Consider the following 10,691-nt stretch of genomic DNA (forward strand, 5'->3'; position numbering starts at 1 on the left):
TACATTTCGCCCGGTTTCACTTATGGGTCGCATAAATCTTTTTACTACGCTAGCTGCATCGTTGGGTAGTTGATATTGTCCTTTAGGCTGCTTGCCGGCGTAAATTTCTAGATTTAGTGTGAAAAAATATACTAGCGTCAACCAAGGCATAAATCTTGATTCCGTATTTTGCTGGCTTATTGGCTATATATCGCCTAAATTTGCATCGGCCACGGAACGCTTCTAACATTTCGTCTATGGTCGCATAGAATCCAGGGCTGTATGTTGATAAACATTTAGTGACAAATATTTCACAAATGGGTGCAAGATTATCAACAGCCGTATTTTCTTGCCTCTTAGTGGCGTCGTCAAACCTTACTGCTTGAATTATTTGGTGACATCTTTTCTTGGACATAGTAGCTTCAAAAATATCTGGAGCTGTGCCTCCCTTTACCCCAGCAAGACAAAGTCCGATAATTCAACAGGACAATCCCTAGGGCGAGTATAAGACTCTCATCATATCCAGTTTTTGATTTGTATATTTTACAATATTATTGATCATAGCATCTGAGAAAAACACTTTCCAGCATTCTAATATGGTTTTGGCGCCTTTTGCTTTTGATTTTACTCCAGGTAATTGTGTAACAATATTACAGGCTCTGGTCTTACTTTTGGTTGTGATAATTTGGTGTAATTTTTGTGTGGCTTATGTTTCAACCATGGTGTTTTATCTTTGCCATAAAATCTTGGTAAACCATCATCTTGGCCGCTTTCTTCCATGGCATCTTCAGGATTACTGAAGTGCCTATTCCTGTCGTGCCTTTCAGAAAAAAAGGAGGACTTGAGGAATAGCAGAGTTAAAAAGAAAGATATTTGGTAAAGTACCTACAAGTTAATTAAAGATAACAAAAGGAAAACATCTACCGGAAGAGGGGCTGTAAAGTGGGAGTATTTTGAAGCCATGGAAGACATCTTCCAAGAAGACAAAACCATTAACATAGGCCACACTATCGCTTCCATGCCTTCAACATCAAAACAGTTCCCAATAACACCTAGATGTATAAGTTCACTTAGTTATCCACTGCATGATCTTTAGAAAAGGCTTCAACAGAACTAAGCCAACCTTCCACTTCAACGGTACAAACCGGGACCAGTATCAAAAAAGAGTCCAGTACGTCACATGACACACCATGTGCACAAAAAGTTAAAGCCAATAGAAAAAAACAAATCGAGCTAGAACAATCTAGAATCGAAGAGCTAAGGCTTCTGCGCAAAGCAGTCGAGGATAACAACCGTATTCGGCAAGAAGAAAACAATATATTAAGACAATTATTAGAAAAATAGATCCATATACATATATATTTATGAGTATTAAAATACTTATATGATTTGTTTTAATAAATTGAAAATTTAATTAATTGATTTTTTGATTCCCTCATTACTAGTTAGAGCTCAAACGCACTGACGACCAGGTCGCAGCTCCGACCAGTAATAACATTAAATCAAATGCTGGTCGTCAGTGCGTTTGAGCTCTTAACTATGTTTTAATAAAATGTTCGTAAAAATTGTAATCACTCTACTTATTATTTTAGGATTAGTTTACTATGGGAAAAGTGATTTATTATTTATTAGTAAGCTATTCTAATTGTGGATATGGAGATCAATTACATTATGACCAAAAAAAAAGGTGTCGGAGAATTAAAACAAGATAACATTTTATTAAACATCACATTTCATAAGTATAAATTAACAAAATAGTTGGGTACAGAATAAAAATATGTACATAAAGTAAAAATAGACAAACTTAATTCTTATAGCAATAAAATATATAAATTTAAATATTTTTTATAAAAATCTGTTTACAATTTCATTACGTTTTTCGACTGCAGCTACTTCATACTGTGCTTCCTCAACACCATAATGTTCCACATCTTCATTTGCTTCAGCTACGTAATTATCAACCTGGATACTTTCTTTCTCAAGAATAAAATTTTGTAGTATGTGTACAGATGTGTACAAATTGTGTAGTATGTACAGCCTGTGGCTGCCACAATCATATGGTTTCCTAATGCAAGATCTTTAATATCTAAATATTTCAGTCTTCTAAATTTTGATTTTAAAAGACCAAATGCCTACTGCTCTGTGTATTATTATACTGTATTTGTGATGCAGTTAAATGCCCCGTGTTTCTAAATGGTGTAAGTATATTTATCATTAGGGGATAAGCCGGAATCACCCAAAAGATGATATTTTTATGGAATTAATCCATCTGCTGCTATAATTCGTTCATGAAGTGGACTGTTCCTAAATACCCTCGCATCATGCATTCTTCCGGGACTTCCTACATAGATATCAATAGATTTTCCCCTATGGTCGGTCACATGTACCTAAATATAAAGAAGACATATGAGATTTACTTAATATTCATTTAAAATAAGCTTCCAGCTGGCTGTTTGCATTCTATGTGACAATCATCTATAGCTCCAATTATCCCAATAAAAATGACGTGTCCTGTTGAGAAATATCTGCAAAAATATATACTTTATTTTATGTATATATGTATAACTTAATCAGTTATTACTCTTGCAATATTAGCATAATCATTAATTTCTGGCCATTTTATATAGTCCTGAAGTAAACTAGAAATAGCCACAGAGAGAAAGAAGAAATAGATTTGAAAATCCCATGGCCTGTACTTGTGGGTAGTCCAAATCTATCACTAGTAGCAAGAAAACTTTCCGGCTTGGCAATAACCCAAACACTAAACAACATTTTTTTTTCTAAAGGAGCCATTGCATTTGGATTCGGTATTTAGTGACCCACAATATTAATCAGCTCCTGCAAAATATGTTTTATTTAACAAACATAAATATATCAAATTTATAAAAACTTACCGCCATAGATTCACGAGACATACGAAAATGTTCGTAAAATTGTACATCACTGTAACTAGGTATTATATTTTCATAATAATTTTCATTACGATGTCGTAGTCTACGTTGTTGAACATTTAATAATGGTAAAAGTCTAGCTAAATCATTAGCCATAAAATTAACCATATTTAAATTTAATTCGTCATCCAAGAAGATATTTAGATTATTCATTTTTCCAGCGATTTGAAACTGCGAAACAAAAAACAAGAGAAATATAAAACACGTGATAAAACATAAAATGACAAAGAAACTATAACCACAATCACGATTTATAATCCAAAAACTAGAATTACATGCGGAAAAATGTAATTTCACTAAATAAACAGTAGCGCCCCCTCACGTGAATCAAAGAATTTAAAAGAAGGTGTTCAGAAGAAATAAAAATTATATGATAGACGATTACTTATCGGAAGTAATCGATTACGAATCGTATTTCATCTGCTGAATGCAGCCAATGATATCAATAAGCTTCATGGGATTGATGGGATATCGTGTGTCTTACCAATAAATTTTGTAGTTCACGCGGAAACGGCTCTGTTTTATTATTAATTTTATTTCGAAATTTATTGATGATTGGATCTGAGGATATTAGCAGCATTGTCAACAAGTCTCTATTCGTGGCATACCTAGAGCACTTACGTGTATTGAATTCTCGGAATCTCCGGCAATCTTTGTTCCGGGCTTCTTGAGCCTCTTCGGATAAGTTTCCACCACTAATGTAACAATTCTGGTTCCCCTTTGTTCCCGACAGAATACTACAAATTTTTCCATCTATCATTGTTGACAGAAGAACGTGATTGACGGAATGGTTGTTAATTTCAGTTGGCTTCAATGTTTTTATTTGAAAATTCATGCTTTCTGCTTCTTGATTCACTAAAATTTGATTTCTTTTTGAAAAGTAAATTTTATTGCGCGGCAATAACAGTAGATGATGGTTTAGGGTTAACCCAAAGCGTTATGTGTGAATCGTCATCTAATATCAATTTTAAAGGCACAAAACAAATTAAAAATAAATACTCATCAGTAGCGACTTGGTCTGTAAATTTTTCTTTGTATTGGCTATGCCCCGAACTTCCATCAATTCCCCATTTACTTATTAATTTTGCTGGCTGCATTTCACTAATTACTGGCAAGTCTAATGTCTGTAACAGTCGCTCTGTCGTTTTATTTAGTAAAGAATGAAGCAGATATCTCATCAACATACATATATCGATTCGTCAGGTGGAAAGCATCTTTTCTTAGCATTTCTCAGGCAATAAAATTAAGGAATCAAATCGTGTCCTACATCAAGGGCTACTTCCCTCAATATGTTGGTCGTCAATTTTGCATCAAGATAAAGGCCTAATGCCTCGTCCTCTGAGACATCTCTGATTTGAAACAATATTCTGCGAGTGTCTGATTTTTTTGGCACTCTCGAGGTCATTACTTAAATTTTTTACAACGTTTGCAGCATGTTGATTCCGCACAAGTCTTGTTCAGCGGCAAACAAAATCCCTTCCAACGTGTAATTATCTATTATTCACTTTATTTTGCTTATTTTAGATTTTGTGCAACACTCACGGAAAAGCTTTGGAGGGCGACCATAATTTTGTTGAGGTATACTGGGGTCTCGACCAGCCGGATGGTACACGTCTTCTTCATTCCCGATCAACAAAACGATACCGCCACCACTATACGATACACTCTTCATATGTAGATAGAAATCCACCAACGATACACTCTTCATATGTAGATAGAAATCTATCTACTTTTTTACCCACTCTAGTCCATTTATCCAAAATTTTAAGCGACCACAATCTAATATTATTTTTAAATTTTGGAATGCCACTTTAAGGAATATCGTCCAGGCCATATCTATTAACTACTAATTTATAAATTTCTTCATTTCTCTCTGTTTTTGAAAATTGCTGCCAGATTTCAAAAAAAATCATTTCGAGAAATTACGCAAAGTGCATCTAAATTTTTTTTTAATATTTGCTAGGGTTTACGCCAAAATCGAAAAAAAAAATCGGCAGTAAATTGTCTAAATCAGTGTTTCTCAATCTTTTGTAGAGTGAGGAACCCTAGAGTGCACTTTTTTTTCTAGGGAACCCCTACCCTATATTCTTAAATATAAGACATAGTGCATGTTTGGTTTTGTGTCAATATATCGATATTAATACTACTTATTGAGCTTCTAAATTAAGAGTAAATAAAAAAATGTAAGAATTAAGTACATAATATATTAATAACTCAGAAACAGTAAAACACTTAAATATTCATTACAAATATTTTTTATGAGCTTAATGCGAAGGATGGGCCTGTTTGTTTGATACAAGTTTGTCGATATCGGGTTCAATGTTTGAAAGTTGTATCCGCATATCTGCTTCAGGATTAAGTTTACTTCTTAAGTCGGTTTTTGTAAGAGCATACTTCGAAAACCCTACTTCACAACGGTAAGTTGTAGCAAACGGCAACAATTTTTTAACAGCAAAATTGGCTAATTCTGGATATTCACTTCTAAGCTGGGCCCAAAACTGCAACAATGTAGCCGAGTTGAAAGTAGTTTTAAGGTTTCCATCGGCAGCAACATCAATAAGTTGTTCAATTTGTTTTACAGTTAGGGTTTGATGAAACTTTTCGACTGGGACTGAGAATGGATTGCGAACCCAATCAAGATCCTCTTCTCGTCTTGGAAAATATTCTCTGATTGAAACTTGTAGGTTCTGAAGATGGTTTATTATCTCCGAAGTGATTTCTGCTGACAATGCAGTCTTCGACTCACACACAAAATCATGCAGTGTAGGAAAGCACTCCGAGATTCCTCTGTTTATACACGATTCCCAAAACTGTATTTTATTTAACTTGGCCTGGATTTTGTCATATAAGGAGATTACTGTTACAGAAGTTCCCTGGAGTGATAAATTTAATTCATTAAGGCTTGAAAAGACATCGGCAAGATATGCCAAACATTGTAACCACTTGATGTCAGTTATTCTTGATGATAATTCAAATGAAGAGTCATTAAGAAACACCATCACCTCATTTCGCAGAGTAAACAGGCGAACCAATACTTTTCCTCGCGATAACCATCGCACTTCGGTGTGAAGCAAAAGCGTGGTGAATTGGCTACCCATTTCTTCACAAAGAACAGCAAAAATTCGTGAATTTAGAGGCCTGGACTTTATAAAATTTACAATTTTTACTGCTTCATCCAAAACGTTTTTAAGAACGGGAGGAATTTTTTTTACTGCCAATGCTTGTCTATGAATAATACAATGGCTACTTTCAATTTCTGGAACGACATTTTTAACACGTGCAACAAATCCAGAATATTTACCAGTCATTGCTTTTGCACCGTCAGTGCAGATATTAATGCACTGATTCCAATTAAGTTCTTTTTCAGTGATATAAGAATCGATCATCTTAAAAATTTCCTCGCCGGTTGTATGGGTCTTCAAAGGTTTGCAAAGTAACATTTCTTCTTCTGCAGAGTTGTTGTGTATGTACCTCACAATAACAAGCAATACTGCACACCCTGCCACGTCTGTTGTTTCATCAAGCTGTAGTGCATACCAACCACTACCTTTTATCCGTTGAATAACTGTATTTTCTATTTCGTTACTAATTTCATAAATTCTCCTATGAACAGTATCGTTTGAAAGTGGCAGCATTTTTACACTATTACTAAACTTTTCACCAATCATGGTTTCGACAACATCTATTAAACAAGGTTTAATAAGTGTTTCGGCAATTATATGCGCTTTTCCAGCCTTAGCTATGCGGTAACTTACTTGAAATGAGGCTTTACATGCTTTTTCATTAATGCTGCTACCCACTAAAGACGATAAATTCTTTTTACTTTTATTCATTTCCACTAACTTGCGTTGAAAAAAATCCACAGGTTTGTCCTTGTATTCACTATGATTTGTTTGTAAGTGTCTTAGAAGTTTCGCTGGAGCTAATGAACTGTTGCTGAAAGTCTTAAAACAAATTACACACTGGCTGTTTGGCGCACTAGGATCCCCAGTGGAAGCAAAACCATAGGATAAATATTCTGGGCAATATTTTCTAATTTTAATTTTCTTATTCGCAACGGGAACAAAACTTGAAGTTGACGGCTCATCGCTGCTAGCATTACTCCAAATCCCTTCAACAGTTTCATCTTGACTGATGGTTGGATCTTCCTCTACCTCTTGTTTTCTTTTAAAACAACCAGTTTTCAGCCATTTATCCATTTTAAATAATAATTACATAAGAGTAAAGGCAAGAAAAACAAACAAATCGTCTTTCAACGGGTTTAAAACAAACACTTTCAATGCGAAGACTGCGTAAGGAAGGCTACCGCATAAAAACAAAAGCACCTAGGACAGCGGCCGGCGATTACTAGAAGGCACAAAATAGCAAAATACATACACGGCATTACAATGACTGCAAAGCGAAGTAAAATTAACGAGTCGCAACAAGCGCGCGAGCTCGGGCTCGGATGCAGATCAGAAGGGGAGTACTAAGAATATTTTTTTTATTTACACCATTTCATTGTTGGGTGATACCACAATTTAAAAAAAAAAATTATTGGCTTCTTGCGGAACCCCAATCGCCCCTTTGCGGACCCTGGGGTATATATAATAAACAATAAAATTTAAAAATATCCACAAGAAAGAAATTTAATCATACCTTAAAATATCCATAAATATTTCTAGCCAAATCTTCTGGCGTCCGTGGTAAGCTCTTACATGCTTGACTACTGCACAGATGTAAAGAATGGCCTATGCGTTTTAAAATTATGATACCAGGACGGGGTGTAGGGGTGTGTTGGAGAGGTAGTACCTTTTGTCTGGTACGGTCACTCCAAGCGCCATAGGCGGGCGGAGGTCCCAGATAACTGGTCCTCACGAGACACCCAACTCTCACTTGCTGGCTCCAAGCGCCACACCCCGGTACACTGTGTTGACCCACAGATTAAACCAAGTGAGGGTAGCCAGATATGGTGAGCAATGAGCCGAGTGATCGCCGGGATAAGCGATCGCACTCACTCTGCCAACGATCTTTTCTCAAAGGGCGGAAGAGCGGAGTGTGGAAGGGCACTCTTGACCATGGGGTGAGAAATCGTCCCAAAAGGCGAATGAACTTTAAGAAGTCAACGGCATACGGATATGGAAGGCAACGAGAAACCACCATATTAAAGATCTCTAGAGATTTCTCAAGACAAACAAAACATGGCAACGCACCAAAAGCCAATGGCACCTAGTCCGCGGCAGACCTTCGATGGTCAAGGGGTGCTAAGAATCCCCGCGTGGAAAAACTCGAACTATTTAAAAACCAACTGTGCAAGGACAGTAAAGATTGGTACATGTAATGTCAGGTCCATGTATGCGGCTGGAAAACTTCACAACATAAGACAGGAAATGAACAGACAGGATATAAATATACTGGGAATAAGCGAGACAAGATAGTCGAATAGCGGACAAATAAAGGTTGACGACTCAACACTGTATTACTCCGGAAACGACAGCGCTAGCTACCCGAACGGCGTTGGAATTCTTTTGAACGCGAGAACTGGTCCTTCGGTCCTTAACTTTATTCCTATGTCCGACAGGGCTATGATGATACAACTTTTTAACGCCAAAGTTGGCAAAGGGAAAAGCGAGGATGTCGTTGGCGACTATGGAACAGGCGAAAGAAACGAAAGAGGCGACACCTTAATCCAATTCTGTCAGGAGGAGAACTTCTTTATCTGCAATACGTGGTTTGAACTACCTGCAAGGCGGCTCTATACGTGGAAATCGCCACAAGATTCAAAGCAAAATCCAATACGTAACCAAATTGATTATATATTAGCTCCAAAACGATACAGAAATGGAGTACTTAGTGCAAAGACTTACCCAGGAGCGGTGGTTGGGTCAGATCATAATCCCGTTGTGGCACGAATCCGAATGAGGCTCAAAAAAATTGTTCGGAAGTTCACTAAAAAACCCAACATGAGTTTACTGGGAAGTGAGGCACAACGACAAGACGTGTCCAACAAACTCAACGAGCAACTAGGAAAGATCCAACAGCCAAATGCCTCTCAAACCCCTGGACTGGAAGACCACAATAACATAGAGAACATATGGAAGAAAATTAAAGAAGCGCTGCAGGAAACACAAGAACAACTAACAACAGATAATAACGTGAAGCACCATAAAGCGTGGATGACTCAAGAAATTTTAGACCTCATGGAAAAGCGGCGAAGTTTTAAAGGCACAGACCCTCAGAGATATAGAGACACTCACAGGCTTATCAGAAATAAAATCAAAGAAGCCAAAGAACTGTGGATGACGGAGAGGTGCCGCGAAGTCGAGGAGCTCCACCAAAAACATGACTTGTTTAACCTACATAAAAAAGTCAAAGAAGTCACTGGGAAACACAAACCTCGAACATGTACCAGAATCGTGGACAGTGAGAATAAACCAATCCTAACCGAACAAAAACTAGAGGAGGTATGAACCAATTACATAAGGGAACTGTTCGATGACGGTGGCCCCTCTTTTCACTCCCAAATAGAAACTGAAAATGGTCCAGATATAATGATCTCAGAAATCGAGAGAGCTTTAAAGAACACCAAAAACGGGAAAACAGCTGGACCGGACAACATCTACCCAGAATTGATAAAACTAATAAACGGAGATCATTTAAAGTTATTGGTAAACCTCTTCAATTCTGTATACAATACCGGAAACATACCGGAGGACTGGCTAAGGTCGACATTTATACCTATTCCTAAAAAAACTGGTGCAAAAAGATGTGATGAGTTTCGTTTAATAACTCTGATGAGTCAAGTCCTAAAGCTGTTTTTAAAGGTTCTGCATAATCGAATCCGAAGAAAATGTGAGCTAGACATAAGTGAACAGCAAATGGGATTTCGCGAGGGACTGGGGACGAGAGAAGCCCTGTTTGCGCTATCGATGCTTTTGCAGAAGTGCAGAGATCAATGAAAGGAGGTACACCTATGTTTCATAGACTACACGAAGGCTAAGACTGCGTCAACCACAGGGAATTGCTGAGCATCCTTGAAAGAAGAGGCCTGGATACCCAAGACCTGAAAATTATCCAAAAGCTATACGAGCAACAAGTAGCGACAGTAAAACTACAGGACACTGTAACAACAGCAATACCTATCAAGCGTGGAGTTAGGCAAGGATGCGTATTGAGCCCTATGCTCTTCAATATGTACTCCGAACTAATATTTCGAAATGCGCTTGAGGGATCAGAGGACGGCATAAAAGTGAATAGCAGGCTGATTAACAACATGAGATATGATGATGATACCGTCGTTATTGCAGACACCACCGAGGGCCTGCAAAGACTTCTTGATAGACTGTCCTCGGTGGGCGACTCAATGGATCTCAGGATAAATACAAACAAAACAAAAGTCATGATGATAAATAGAGATGTAAGACAGGCAACGGAGGTAGTCGTAGGTGGGACACCAATAGCAAGAGTCTCAAAGTTTAGATATTTGGGCAGTTGGATAAGTGAAGACCTAAACCCAGACATTGAGATCAGAGCTCGAATTGAGATGGCTAGATCAAACTTTCTAAAATTGAGGAATTCCTAAAATTCATGAGACAAAGCAAGTATGAATTCCTTCAGCTCATCATCGAGGGTAAAATTGAGGGAAAGCGCGGACCCGGACGACGGCAATGCTCCTGGCTGAAGAACATCAGAGATTGGACAGGCCTGGACTCACATACTTTGCTGAGAAGAGCAAAAAATAGAGAGGAATTTGCCATGGTTGTTGCCGATCTTCACTGAATG

At 37.5% G+C, this 10,691-nt stretch overlaps 1 protein-coding gene across 1 annotated transcript; it reads right to left on the reverse strand.

Annotated features, from left to right (window-relative positions):
• Nucleotides 1–5,194: 5,194 nt before the first annotated feature.
• Nucleotides 5,195–7,129, reverse strand: LOC115887612 (zinc finger BED domain-containing protein 5-like). Its single transcript, XM_030907079.1, has one exon. The coding sequence runs from the start codon at nucleotides 7,127–7,129 to the stop codon at nucleotides 5,195–5,197; it is 1,935 nt and encodes a 644-aa protein (XP_030762939.1).
• Between the last annotated feature and the right edge of the window lie 3,562 nt (nucleotides 7,130–10,691).

Source organism: Sitophilus oryzae, unplaced genomic scaffold, assembly GCF_002938485.1.
Source record: "Sitophilus oryzae breed Bouriz unplaced genomic scaffold, Soryzae_2.0 scaffold_578_pilon_pilon, whole genome shotgun sequence".
NCBI lineage: Eukaryota > Metazoa > Arthropoda > Insecta > Coleoptera > Curculionidae > Sitophilus > Sitophilus oryzae.

Coding starts and splice junctions, on each gene's coding strand:
- LOC115887612 (XM_030907079.1), bottom strand. CDS start 7,129: ATGGATAAATGGCTGAAAACTGGTTGTTTTAAAAGAAAACAAGAGGTA.